The 14915-nt window shown below is 38.3% G+C and overlaps 1 protein-coding gene across 1 annotated transcript; it reads right to left on the bottom strand.

Moving 5' to 3' along the window:
* Positions 1-796: 796 nt before the first annotated feature.
* On the bottom strand, positions 797-13754 carry LOC149450842 (keratin, type II cytoskeletal 7-like). Its single transcript, XM_089691485.1, has 9 exons — positions 13207-13754; positions 11931-12154; positions 9871-9931; positions 7917-8012; positions 6560-6724; positions 5922-6047; positions 4699-4919; positions 2115-2149; positions 797-1232 (listed from the first exon to the last, which is right to left on the bottom strand). The coding sequence occupies exons 1-9, from the start codon at positions 13690-13692 to the stop codon at positions 1027-1029; spliced, it is 1620 nt and encodes a 539-aa protein (XP_089547611.1). The 5' UTR covers positions 13693-13754; the 3' UTR covers positions 797-1026.
* Positions 13755-14915: the final 1161 nt, after the last annotated feature.

Raw genomic sequence — 14915 nt, 5'->3', positions numbered from 1 at the left:
AACTTCTGACACCTTTTTGCCTAAAATTTGCAACCTGCTTAGTGCATTAAAGGGACACCACCCAAGTCAATTGCAACCTAATAGATGAGTATTGGTTCTTCCTTTTTTCCCTCTATCCCCTTGTATTAATCCTTTGAGGGACTGCCACCTTCATCTCTTCTCACTTAAAAGTTCCAGATCATTGTATTGCACCAACTGGGTTCCAACGATTACACAGACGATTCCTCTCTACATTTAAAGGGATGTTGATTACCCTACATAAAGAGCTCTTTTCTGTCTCAGATTTAAACCCTGCCATCAGATCCTGAGGGCCCAAAGTGAGCTAGTTCAACCTTTGATACTTTTCCTTGCTCATTGGGGGCTAGAAACACCTCAAGTTTGAGGTTGTGGGTTAACTTCTGAACAGCAGGCCTGCCAGCACTGATTGAGATTTTGCTAAGAGTGGTAATTGCCATTGTGTACACATTTACCACTTTATGCTGTTTTGCCAAGCTTACAGCCAAGTTTACTATAAACATTATATCAGTTCACTCTAATCTGTGTACGAGTCTATTTTCTAGTGATAATTTACTTTGGTCAGAAGAGTACTGTGGTGTCAGCAGAGGCTGGGCTTTCAGAGAGGGGTCCAGAGGGACAGGGAGCCCAAAAATAACACAGCAACTCCTGAGGGGGTAGTGCTACAGCAAATAAGTGTAATAAAGTTTCTACCCTTAATGGAAAAAGAGTGTTATTAACTCTTCATTATTATTTTAAAAGCACCAAAACAATAACACTGTTCTAGAGATCACCCAGTAAATTTTGGAACTTTTGTATATGATTTATTTTTTTCGTTAAAGAAAAGGCAGTGTGCATGAGCATCTCAGTTTAAGACAATTAGAATTCCCAAACCCACCATCTCCACCTGCAAAATCTGGATGGTGGAGAAAATCTGAAAAAGCTCTGTTCAAATACAGTGATTTGAACATCACAATGATTGTAAAGATTTTCATAGACCATTTATTTGATTCGCAGCATATTCTGATCATTTTATTGGGAACCATGGAAACTCTTAAGGCTTTCAGTTGTTGAGATGATCTTCACTGCTGGTCTTCTCTTGTCTTGTCTTGCAGCACTGGTGATGGAGCCTGATGAGCTTGAGATGCCGCCTCCAAAGCCAGAACCAAAGCCAGAACCAAAGCCAGAACCAAAGCCTGAACCACCACTGGCTGAGGAACTAACACCACTTACAACAGCTGCAGAAAAAAAGTAGATTCATAGTTAACAGACACAGTCTAAAAATATTGAGCTTAATTTTTAACACTATCTTAAGTGTATTGGAAGTCATATCCATGACTCAACGATTACTTTTACATTTTGTAAAGTGTTCTACTATGCAAAATTCTATGCCACTTTTTCATAGCAATTCTGAGCTAAGTGTTGTGAAAATTACATTTTACATTCTGTAGTTATGGCAATTTCAACTAGGCTCCCTATAAAGTAACAGTACAACAATCCACGTCCATGTCCAATATCCAAATCAAATAGCATCAAAATACGTCAATGGCAAGCAGAAAAGTGTTAGTCCTAATGAGCAATGTTTTTTTACATTTTTTTACTCAAGCTTCAGACTTTACATTTCATCAAATACATATTTAGCTGTTGGTCAGGACCATTGGTCCATGGTTTAGAAAACGACATCCCGTGCCTAACCACCCTCACATCTAATTATATTACATTTGTCTTAAAGATAAATCAAATGGTTGTAAAGCACAATCTCCTAAATTCCATCAAGAAAGGTATGAAAAAATCAGGGGAGGAATCTGACTATCACTTTATCTCAACACCATTTATTAAAGTTATGAAAATGGAGTGATAATAGTCCAGGACCTCCTGCCAATGGACCTGACTGCAGCAGCCAAAGGGCGAAGAGCCACCTAGCATAATCAAAAGACATGGCTGCATCCATTATGAATTTATCAGCACTGAGTAAAAGTTGGCTTTGATATTAAGAAAGGATAGCAATATATAATGCAGGAAAATAAAGCTTGGGATCTGGTTGGGCAGGATATAAAGTGTAAGTAGTTTGGATGTAGTGACTTGATATTTATTCTCTAATATATGATAAAAATACTTACAAACATTCACTGGGTGGCTAATTTCCCCTGAAATTCTGTTGGGAAAAAAGATATAACAATTGATTAAACAACAGACATAAACAAAAGGGTAATTAGAACTCTGATTAAATTCTATCACATTCTATCTAAAATTATATCTGTTAAATGAAATTGAGTGAATAATCCTTTGCAGTGAATGTCTTAAAGAAAAATTAGTTTTATAAAACAATCCATTGTGAAGAGGGCCAAAAGCCAACAATGCAGAGTTAGATGCTGAAAATAACAATATAGCTGTAAGATTTGTGCAGCGATCACATCTTCTATATGTGTTCCATATAACTGTTATGAGATAAAAATGACACAGGTGAGAGTTTTGTTAAACATAGATATTACTCTATGTGAGCCAAAGTCACACAGACTCTACCTCCTCTGTCTTCATCTGCCTACTTTAGGAATGGAACATTTTATAAAACCTACACTTATTGTCACTGTGGTACTTGCGTGCAGTTGCATCCAGGGGCGGACTGACCATTTGAAAACTCTAGCACTACCTGAGGGCCTGGGGTCAGTAGGGGGCCCAATGAGATGCCTCTGGTACCTTTTTCATAGGCTTTTTTGAGTTTGGGTAAGAACACAGGGGCCCTATTGCCCGGGGGCCCCATGAGTTGTCAGTCCGTCCCTGGTTGTATCCACGTGGCTATATCATTATGCCATTCAGGGACATTTACAAATGAGACTATGATTAATTGTTATTCCCCTAGTGCCCAGTACTATGACTGCTACATTACTTCCTGTTAGCAGAGTTAGCACAGTTCTTTTGACAGCAAAGGATCTTGAGACCTGTAATCCTATAACCAATACATACTGTATTTCTGAGTGCTACAACAACCACAGAGCTGGGGAACCACAAGGTTGCTTGGAGAGCAGATATATTCTACAGCAATGAACTGGCTCACTCTCTTGGTGCAGGATTCAGAACTGAACACAGGGGGACTGCCATTCTCCTCCAGAGACAGATTGCTGGCTACTACTGTGGGACTCTGAATACCAGTTAAGCACAGCAGTGACACCGATCACCACACCAGGATTGCATCAGCTTCTCTGCATCGAGACTGTCACTATCCAGTCTTCAGCAAGTCATCTATGCTAGCCGTGCTGACAGGCTTTCAGGTGGTAACTCTGCACTTCTCTATCAACAGCCAAGAGCCTGTGCAAGAACCCTGTTCCTAGGAGGCCGTGCTATTCATGGGATTGGTGATCAGGCGGATGCCTAGCCTCTTTCTGACAACACTAGAAACACTGCATGCAGACACCTTTATACCTCAGTACCAGGAGATCTTTGCTTTGAGCATTTACCACAGCCTATTATCTTCATTGGATTACCATTATTCACTACTGTATATGGGCCCCACCATTCCTAGCAGAAGACAACGGCTACTATCATATCAGGAACTTTAAACATCTAAGGACTCAAACTGCTATTTCTAGTTAAAGGGACTTCTTCGCACCTAAGCCATTGTTATTCAACTTAGGATGTCTATACAAATTTTTGCCAGAGTATACAGCGGCAGCACAGTGGCTAAATGGTTAGCACTTCCGCCTGGCAGTACTAGGGCCGTTGGTTCAAATCTCAGCCATGGCACCCCCTGTCTGGAGTTTGCATGTTCTACCTGTGCCTGCGTGGGATTCCTCTGGGTATTCCGGTTTCCTTCCACACTCCAAAGACATGCTGGTAGGTTAATTGGCTCCTGTCTAAATTGTCCCTAGTATGTGTATGTATGAATGTGAGTTAGGGACCTTAGATTGTACACCCCTTGAGGGTTAGGGATTGATGTGAATGTACAATATATATGTAAAGCGCTGCATAAATTGATGACACTATATAAGTACCTGTAATAAATAAATAAACATACCATTTGTGACCGTATAGTCTGTTAACCATTGCTATTTGGTTATTTCCATTTTATCATTGTTTTCATTTCATGTGTTAACTGGGGATGTACCTCCTAAACCTTCATTCCGTGGTCTACTCTTTTGAATGATCCTAATGTAAGGGTGTTACTAAAGAATCATGTCTCTTGCATTATTATTTGATGCTGTTAAAATATGTCTGAACCCAGAGTGTCAGAGGTGTTGGAAGGTTTGCATGGTCAGGGCAACCACTGGGGACAAGCATTATCAAGTGGTCCCTGCGGGGGGTAGAGCTACACAATAATTGTCAAACTGGCTTATTTTTGGAATGAAGAACACAGAGACATAACATTCCAAACTGCTTTATGTGTACTGTAGTTAAAAGGTAAACATTTCTCCCAGTATTGACAACTCCTTTTGTATTTAATGATGCAACTTCCAATATATACTGAAATGAGGAAATTGACACTCAGGCATTTAATGCAATACACACTTCATGATTTTTCTAACAGGGAAATCCAGAATCTATTATTAATGAGAGCTTGGAACCTTTTTTCAGTTGAATAGGTAAATCATTTGACTTGTAAGAAAGCTAATTAAATACATTCATGTCAGATGAATTATTTTAAAGACAGCAATCTGAAACCAAACAAATTTAGAACAAATTTATTATACAAGTTTAAATGTAACTTGCCTGCTTTCTTCTCCTTCTAGCAGTTTTCTGTAGGTTGCGATCTCAACATCCAAGGCCAATTTCACATTCATGAGTTCCTGATATTCTCTCAATTGGCGAGCCATGTCTTGTTTCAGCCTCTGCAGAGCAGCCTCTAGTTCTGCCAGTTTACCACGAGCATCATTTAGAGCATTTTCTCCTTTTTGCTCAGCTTCAGCAACAGATATCTCAAGAGCTGCAATCTAAAAACATGCAAAATGCAAAGCAGATAACTTACTCAGATATTAATAAATACATAGCAACTGTACGTGAATCCCAATTTGGGATACCATTTAGATTTAAATTTTTGACTTTTGAAATACCTTTAATATTGGTGATGATGTATTAAAGAATTTGTAAACCCAGCATTTCATATTCCTAATATGTGTCTTCTGTACCATGTACTTGTATGAAAAAGTATCCTGTTTTCTTTGTATTGCTTCCTTTCTATAAAATCCTGCCATTCCCTCTGTTTTCCTATTAAAAACTGACTTTACTAGGCATGAGAGCACACAGTGGCCAGTTCTCTAACTGTGCCAGGAACTCAGCCTGCTCTCCAATGTCCAGACTTGTGCTGACAACCCCCCCCCCCCCCTGCAACCAACATGTACAGCCTTTCACTGGGGAACTAGGAAGATCAGTGTACTGCCGTTTGTCCTCCTCCAGCTGTTATGGGAGGAAAACGTGTATATATATTTTTTTTTTTTTTTTTTTTGTTATTTATATCTATAGCCAAATGTGTTGTATGAATGGGTTGTTTTACAAGGTGAGGGTTTACATTCACTTTATATACTCCAATGAGAAAACAATTATATGAAAATGTACTACTCAATCCATAATATTAGGGCATCAAACCTTGTCCAATCACCAACATGTTTATATGTTCAATCAAAATCATAACATGGTTAATTGTTTGATATAAAAATATTAAATTTCACTTTTGTCCTATAACAGTCTTAGATTTCTGATGAAAGTAGATGCACACATTTCCTTACAGGACCATCCCAAGAAACAACTAAAGTCTGCTTATGTGTGGTCAATGCCTCACCATAATAGGAATGCCCTAATGATGCTGGCATGTATATTTACCTACTGTACATGCATGATCATTATACAAATACTCCTCTGACTTAGGTAACGTTTGGTGACCAGTAAGTGTATATGGATTTTATTTCCTGAAGGCATTTCAGGAACAATATTTTTACCTGTTTCTTAACATTCTCAATTTCAGCTTTAAGTTTCTGGATAGCTCTGGTAAGTTGGGAAATCTCATTCTTCTGATTTTTCAGCTCATCTCCTTGTTGCCCTGCAACACTTTGTAGCTGCTGGAACTGTTGATAGAATCACAAATAACTAGAGTTACATGCAATAACAAATACAGTGTTTAGTGTCGGATCTGTCATTGTAGTGCTTACTGGTTAGCACTCATGCCTTCCATCATTGGAGCCTGGGTGATGCTTTCATAGCTTGCCAGGAATCTTCAATAAGTCTTAGCAAATTAGCTTATTTCCTGCCACTTCATTTATATTAAGTGATTTCAAACAAAGAACATTTTTTTTAATAGACCGCTATGCTCGAGTCCATTATATGTTAGAGGTTTACTCTTGATGTTTTAAACACCAAAACATACTTTTGGGCTTTGAGCAATCTTAACTCTTGTGTTGGTATGTGTGTCCTTGTATGACTGCAGTAAGGAGAGCATAGTATGTATGGATCTGTGTTCTAGATAAACTTCCGCTTATTATGTGGATACTATATAAATGTAGGAACAAATATTAAGCAATTCATTAATTGAATCTACCTGTAATCTGGCTTGTTAATACATTGTTGGTTCAATCCTTACCTTGTTCTTGTAAGCATCCTCAGCCTCAGCTCTACTCTTGTTGGCAAGGTCCTCATATTGATCTTTGACTTCAGCAATAATGTCATCTAAATTGAGAGATCTGTTGTTGTCCATAGTGAGGATAACAGAGGTGTCAGATACCTGTTGTTTAATTTCATTCAACTCCTGCAATTTCAACAAAAATCCAGTTATTTCAGTGCACTGGTAAGGAACATGCATAGGAGACACAACAGGAAGAAGGAAGAAAATAAAAATAAAGTGTAAGAGTGCTGCAGTTTAAAATTTTCAAATATCCTAAAATGATTGATTGGATTTTACTACATATAGAGAGGGAAAATTCAAGAGAGAATCTAGAATATGGTGAAAAATAGACACCAGTTGATGTGCTAGGAGGTCTGGAGCAGGAATAAAGTAAAATTGGTTTGCCATGATTCGTTGATGTTCTTTTCTTCATTCTTTTTAAGAGTAATGTAAGTTCTATGTAAGTTCTATTATTAACACGAGATGGTGGGCACATAAGGTCCAAGATTATATTGTAACTGCTTTTCCATTGCAAGTTAATAGCAAAAATTTATTATATTTAATGGTCCTCAATATGAAAGACTATTCTGTCAATTAGATAAAAATATATACTATGTGTCTGAAGGATGTGTATGTATTGTGTTTGAAGGACAATGTCATCTTTAGTGAAGTTGTTCTTTAATAAATTTCCCCATCCCACGAGTGCCTTCCTCCCCAATCCAGCAATCTTTCCTCTTAAAAGGTTCTCTTCATAGTATACATGTATATCACAGCCACAATCTTATGGGCAAGCCATACTTATGGTGACCTCAAGTGGTCCTTTGTAGTTTGGATCGCCCATAAGAATGAATGGGGTCACAATGTGCAATATGAACTAAAGCCTGCTTGTTCAGAAAAATGTTTGCTGGACAGGGGTTGAAGGAAAGTATCCTAAGTGGGCTGCACTAAAGGTAAAGTTGTCCTCTAAGTCTCTTTTAGTTTTCCAACTCAAGGACTGTGGTACTGTAAGGTAGAACTGCTTTCATATTTCTATTGCTGTCTGTATCCTCATTGGTGAGACCTCTCATTACTTTCTGTACAGGTTATCCCTGTCACATGGAGAGCAAATTTCTCCAACCAGGACTTAATCAAATAAAAATGTTGCAGGGAATTTTAATACTCGTTCAGCACTACTAAGATAATTTTTTTTTATTACTGACACATCTCCATTCTATTCAATAAAAAACAGGGTTAGGCTGGAAATTCACTGGTCTGGGGTAAGGTTTCAAAAGATAGCTCTATGAACAATTACAGACTAAAGAACTGGAGAAAATGTACATTGTTGATCAGCTATTACCTGCTCATAAAGAGCTCTTAAGAAGGCAATTTCATCATTGAGTGCGTTCACTTTGGCCTCAAGCTCCACTTTGTTTAAATAAGCTACGTCCACATCCTTGAAAAGACAAAAGTTGTCAAATGAATTAATGTTACAGGGTAACAGGAAATACAGACCTTTCAAGACTTAAGAAAGCTAGTTTACATGAAATACAAAGGTCTACAGATGCCATTAGGTTTGGATTTTTTTTTTAAAGGAAACCTGCGGGTGCAACCATGACATTTTCTTCTGAAAATGCTAGTTGTGTGGTTGTTATGCTGACTATTATCTTCTACACTTTATTCACTAACCCAATATAAGTATGCAAGTCTGCTGACAGAGAAATTGGAAAATTTTGATTTGCATACTTATGCACGGTCAATTATTCAAAGAAATGAAGCAACAGGATCAGCATGTGAATCAGACAACTAGAATTCTCAGTGGATGGTCAGCAATTGCAGCTTTCATGTTCCTTCAAGATAGGTTTCCTTCAGGTCCCATTCAATGTGTACATTGCTGTAACACAAGCAAAAACATGGTAACATGATGAACACACAGCTAGATGTGCAGTGTCGGCCATTGTAAATGACACCCAACAAACTGTAAAGTAGCTGACATTGCACAATGCACACAAGTACAATGCAATGCAATGCACATACTGTGCCTCATGGTGCACTGCGGTGTGTTGACACAAATGGCGCATGCATGTTATTTGGTCTGTTGAGTTATGTTGGCAGCCTATTTAGAATTTATAGTTTTTGACTTAAAAAATGCACCACAACAGACTGCATAAGTGTGAATTGAGCCTTTTTGTATGTAAATTACACCTCAGACATGAAATATGAACAAAACATATCCCTCTATAGTGTGTACTTGTCTCAATTAAGAGCGCTAAGTGTAATTTATGTCTGCAGCTTTGTTCTGCTATCAGCATGAATCACTCCTGACAAGTTTTCCTGACACCAAGAGAAAAATTGTGACAAAGGAGGAACCTCCATCAGAGTGACAAACTCAGCTCTGTTCCTGTGAGCAGTGTGGAGGGGTGTGTGTCTCTTCTCTCCAATCAACTCTCAGAACTCTCTTCACTGAGCTCTGCTGAGTGTAATTTCAGCTCTCTGCCCCCTTTTTTCTGGCAGCTCAAACAAGCTTTAAAATTAAGCACTTTGAACAGATGTCGAGAAGACTGCAGATAGACAGGTGCAATTTATATAGGGAGATTGGTTTAATCTCTGTGCGTCACCTGAGGCCATTCACTTTACTAGGTATAGGGTTTGCAACCACTTTAATTTAAAGCCTAACTCCAGATTTGCTATCACTTTAAATAGTTTGCTTGGACCAAGCTGGCCAAACCATATGCTTTAATAATTCTACTACATGAGGACTCTTTGGCCAATCAAAGAAGCCTTGGGTTTTATTAATACATACAAAACTTCCTTTCATTGGCTGAGGTGGATAGATGGTGTCATGAGCTCCTATTCATTGATAAAATTCAAGGCTTTCTGTGAATGGCTGAGCAGCGTTCAGCCCACCTAGATTTTGTTCCTGGGGCAGGCCAAGAAGTTCTGGAACACAGCGCTGTATACTGTATGTAGCTTTTTAACAAAGTTCATTAAAATACGCACAAAAGCATAAAAATCACAGGCATATTATCTTCAAATCCCAAATGCAGAATATCTTCACATCTCCATTCTCCGATGGACTAATATTAAGACAGCACCAGCAAACTGTAGAAAGGTACAGTAGCTGCAAGTCATCTTATGCTTTTTGAGGGACAAGCCCTCTATCTCAGAGCTCTTGGAGATCATGGAAATGAGAATAATTTCATGCAATTTAGAAAAACAATAATACCAATGGCAAGCATCTCTATTCCTTCCATAGCTCAGAAGACATTCCAAAGTATACAGATACATCTATGCAGGCCAAAATACATTATTACCTTCTTGAGGACTACGAAATCATTCTCTGCTGCAGCTCGCAGGTTAATTTCTTCTTCATATCTATGAAGAAATAAAGGTTAAATTTGATATTGTTCAACAAATGCCTGTATTCAATCAATCTAAAATAACATTAGTGGTCCTTAAACTGTGGCTTGGGAAACACATGTGGTTCTGAGCTGTCTTTGATGTGGCAGCCTCTCAGCAAGTACACATCACCTGTCTTCATGAACAACTGTTGATTTACATATATTTTTGATTATTATTTCCTGAGCGGGGGGTTACCTGTTGTAAACAATAATATCTAGCTTCAGATTTACCCAGGTGCCACACGGCATTTTACAGCGCTGTCTGTTGGCCTTAAAGTGACACTAAACTCTGGTTGAAAACAAAAAAATCAGTTCAATATGTATTCATAAAGTATAACTAAAGGTAAAACTGTTTTTTAGTTTTGGATATAGTTGAGATGGAATTTAGAACCCCCTATCAGGTTTTTATTGTCACTCTCTGTTTGTCCTGTTTACCGTTCTCATCAAAAGTAAAAGAAAATCCCAAATTTTGGATTGTCCCCAGAAGAGTAATTGTGGGAAAATCTCCTTATAGGGATCTCAGTTTAATATTTTATTATTATTTATTACAGGTACTTATATAGCGCTGTCAATTTTCTCAGCGCTTTACATACATATTGTACATTCACATCAGTCCCTAATCCTCAAGGGGCGTACAATCTAAAGTCCCTAACTCACATTCATACATACACATACTAGGGTCAATTTAGATAGAATCCAATTAACCTACCAGCATGCGTTTGGAATGTGGGAGGAAACCGGAGTACCCAGAAGAAACCCTCGCAGGCACAGGGAGAACATGCAAACTCCAGACAGTTGGTGTCGTGGCTGGGATTTAAACCAACGACCCTAGTACTGTCAGGGAAAAAAAGTGCTAGCCATTTAGCCACTGTGCTGCCCAATGGATTTCCTTAATTTGCAGGGATTTCTTCTCACTTTCTGTGGGAGAGGAAGTGATGGTAAGACTCCATGGTGAGACTCAGATGACAACAATTGACAGGGGTTATAGCTCTCCCTTACTGAAAAATCATGTTTTGCCCATAGTTCTACTTAAACTCAAACAAGGCTCTCAGCCTCTTCAGTTGCTGTGATCTGACTTCCAGTTAGAGGGTGGCTACATTTGTTCTCTGTGGTCCCACTGTATGCAGGAACGTAGCCATCCTCGCTTGCTCACTATCAAGATGGCCAAGGGACTATGGGATGGGTAGTGCACAAAGAGCAAAGCCCATACCCACAACTAACATGCATTGCTCATTCCAAATCAATGGAAGTCAGAAAGGAGAGGTTCGAGAGCTCATGTAGGATGATACAAGGAGGCAGCAAAATACACTAAATACAATTTAATGAAAAATACATTATAGGGTCATCTAGTCCTGGATGTGCATGGATACTGTTTGAAGAATATGGATTTAGTTTAGTGTCACTTTAGGTCAAGAAGCACTAAGGTAGGCATGTGAATTACAAACCAGACACCCCATTTTTACACTGTTGTGTTCAGGAATAAAATGTAAGCTTTAAAGCATGTAACTCAATTTACTGATCTGATATGAATAAAATATAATTCATTATTATGAATTACTGCATTTTTACATCATCTCTCCACTCAGAACTGTTTTATTAAATAGAGTGCATATATGTACAATTAACAGTATGTTATCCTATATTCCTGTACTTTAACTTTTTTTGTAATCTCAATAAAAACTTTATTGAGCAGTGTAAATAACAGGACAAAATCCAGAGCACTGACATTTCATAAAAGCATAATGGCTTATATACATCATACTTGGTTTATGACATCCTCATAAAGCATATAAGGGGAGACCACTAAGTTCTAACAGGAGGATAAATGGACATAAAGTACAACTATATCTTTTCCCTCTTATACAGAGGTAGGATAAAACACCAAAATTGCACTTCAACACAGCAATAGGCGATCCATAATTAGATCAACCTGCACTATAACTTTGACTGGCACCTGAATCAGCAGTGTGTACCTGCGCTTAAAATCCTCAACGCGATCCTGCTCATTACGAAGCTCTGACTCCAGACGACCTTTATCACTTGAAAGAGCATCTAGTTGTTTCTTTAGACTGCTTATATAGGCTTGAAAAAGAGGTTCAATGTTACTTCTTTGGCCTGACTGTCCAGCACCCTGTTGTTGTTGGAGCAGGTTCCATTTAGTCTCAAGTACTTTATTCTGCTGTTCCAGGAATCTAACCTATCAAAAAATCATGATCAGAGAAACATATTATACTATTGTCAAGCTCTCTTAAGACATGCCATATAAGTATAGACTAGTGACACTCATAGCCACAGGGAACATCACTGTGATCTAGTATGAGCACACTCCACACCCAGTGGCTGCAGATATTTAGACATTTATGCATAATCAAAGACATTCAGAAATGCAAAGAGCACAGTGCATTGTCACATATGAGCCAATCAGCCAACCAGCATTCATCTTCCACCACAGTGATCTTGAATCTGATAGATGGGTTTATATTACCAACACAATGCCATTGTTCTGTGCACATCATCATGACATACATGTGGCACGTTAACACGTTTAATCAGGAAGACATTGCAAAGAGTAAATGTGAATTTACTAAAGACAAATAGCCTGTATACTTTTCAAAGGAATTTTACCTTAGCTTAGTGAATGAGGTGAAGCTCTAATGACTTCCATTATCCAATAAGGTGCAAGCAAAAATATTGTTTTTTTTTCCTTGCACTTGATTAGGTATTCTTTGCAAAGAGAACTTTGACAACATTTATTAAGCTAAGGAAAAAATCCCTCGCAAGTAAACAAACTTTTTGCATTTAGTAAAATCAACCCCGCAGTGCAGTAACCCATAGCAAGCAAATAGATTTTAGTTTAGCAGTCATAGATCATATACAAATATCCTGAACAAAGAAAAGCTTTTAGCTGAGTTCTGATTTGTTGATGTGCTGTTCTATATATATATCTTTGTATTGAATATTGAAGTAAGCCAATAACAGAGTTTTATTTAACAAAAATATGATTAAATAATTAATAAGCAATGTTTAATGATAACCAATAAAATATCATATTTCATGGGACTAACTGCATTAGCCCAATGAAAACTGATGTCCGATTGAGTGCTATGAGATACTAAACACCACTGTGTTTTGCATCATGTCAATAAAGCTTTGTTCAAGTACCCAGAATTAGAATTTTAGTGCAAAGTTGAATAAAAGAAATAAAAATATATTAAAAGCAAGACAAGAATCAGAGACATAATACTGTACCTTATCTATGAAAGAAGCAAACTTGTTGTTCAAGTTCTTAATCTGTTCCCTTTCTTCTTTCTTGACTACAGAAACATTTGGATCAATTTCCACAGAAACTGGAGTCAGGAGTTGTTTGTTAACAGTGACGTTTACAATACCTGCAGATGGTGGCCCAGAAGCAATACCACCTCCGAAACCACCGCCAAATCCATAACCACCTCCTATACCACCTCCCATACCACCTCCCATACCACCTCCATAACCACCACCAACGCCACCACCAAAACCAGAGTCCCGAGAACTGCTTAGTGATGAGACTCTTTTGCTAGGGCCTGCATTCAGGAGGCTTCTACTGCCAAACCCAGCACTTGGTGCAGACCGAAGACCACCAAATTGAGAAGCTGAGCTGATGATGTTCCTGTTTGCACCTCCTCCTACAGAGGTTGAGCTAAAACCTCTGGAAGATGCTACGTTAGAGGATGCTAATCGGTTGTTCCAGCTCATGATTGCAGCAGTTGAGCAGGCGATGCACTGTGGGCAAGTTTGATAAGTGAGCAAGTGCACTTCCTTTACTACTCTTATCCTTTTATCTTCATAAAATAATGGGCTTGGCCAGTTTTAAAGGTGATCAGTTTACATATGTGTCCCTGCCATGCCCTAAAGCAATTTTTTGTTGTCAACCTGCTAAACATACTTGGAGGAAAATATGTTGTTTTTCTACAAGGCTTACAGGTTGTCCAGGTTGTAAAGTTATATAACTTCATTTTCATACAAAATTATACAAATTAACATTTTTTTCAGGCAACAAAATGATTTTCAGTAGATTTTTTGGCAATCAATGGGGCTGATTTACTAAAGGCAAAGGCTGTTCACTTTGCAAGGGAATTTTCCCTTAACTTAGAAAATAAGGTGAAGCTCTGATGACTTTCATCATCCATTTATGTACAAACAAGAATCTTGATTTTTTTCCTTGCATGCAATTGGGTATTCTTTGCAAAGTACATTTTCACCATATTCAGTAAGCTAAGGGAAAATTCCCTTGCAAGGCTATTTTCATTTAGTGAATCAACCCCAATATCTGCATGTGTAAGCTGAACCTTACAATTAGTTGTTTCACACCACAATTTTCACATTCTGGATGCATTTCTGTATGGGAGTTTTTGATGTGTTGCAGTGCATTTTTCCCTTCTTTTTTTCTTCATCTCAGTTCAGGACATGTGCATTCCAGTGCATTTATTATGCATTACAGTACATTTTTATGCATTCTGAGTTCTATACAGAAGAAAAATGCAGCATGTTATACTTCTGTTATCTGCACTGGAACACACTGCACTGGTGTGAAATAGGGCCATTGGAAAATAGAAAACACTGTGCATGCATTTTTTATGCAGATTAAGAATGCACTGGACTGTATCTGGTGTGAACCAGCCCTTCCACAATTGAACAGGCTCCTCTCTGGTTCTGAAATTGCTTAATCTGATGTCACCAAACACTGGTCTGCCCCCGTTTCATTCATATGTGCTTCAGTTTTCTTTAATCGTGGCGGCTCAGCATCATCAAACGGGAATTACCTAGGGTGGTAAGCATTTAAATACAGCCAGGGAAGGAACGCCCACTTCTCCAGACTGGCATACATCTTTTTTTTGTTTGCTTGTTTGTTAACCTCCCTGGCGGTCTGATTCTTTCCGATTTTTGGTGCTGAAAGCGGTACCATTTTTTTGCATGGA

The sequence above is a fragment of the Staurois parvus genome, unplaced genomic scaffold (assembly GCF_062004578.1).
Source record: "Staurois parvus isolate SC_StPar_1 unplaced genomic scaffold, SC_StPar_1.0 ptg000562l, whole genome shotgun sequence".
NCBI classification, from domain to species: domain Eukaryota; kingdom Metazoa; phylum Chordata; class Amphibia; order Anura; family Ranidae; genus Staurois; species Staurois parvus.
Note: the sequence above shows the minus strand (reverse complement) of the source record. Positions and strands in the feature narration are given on the sequence as shown.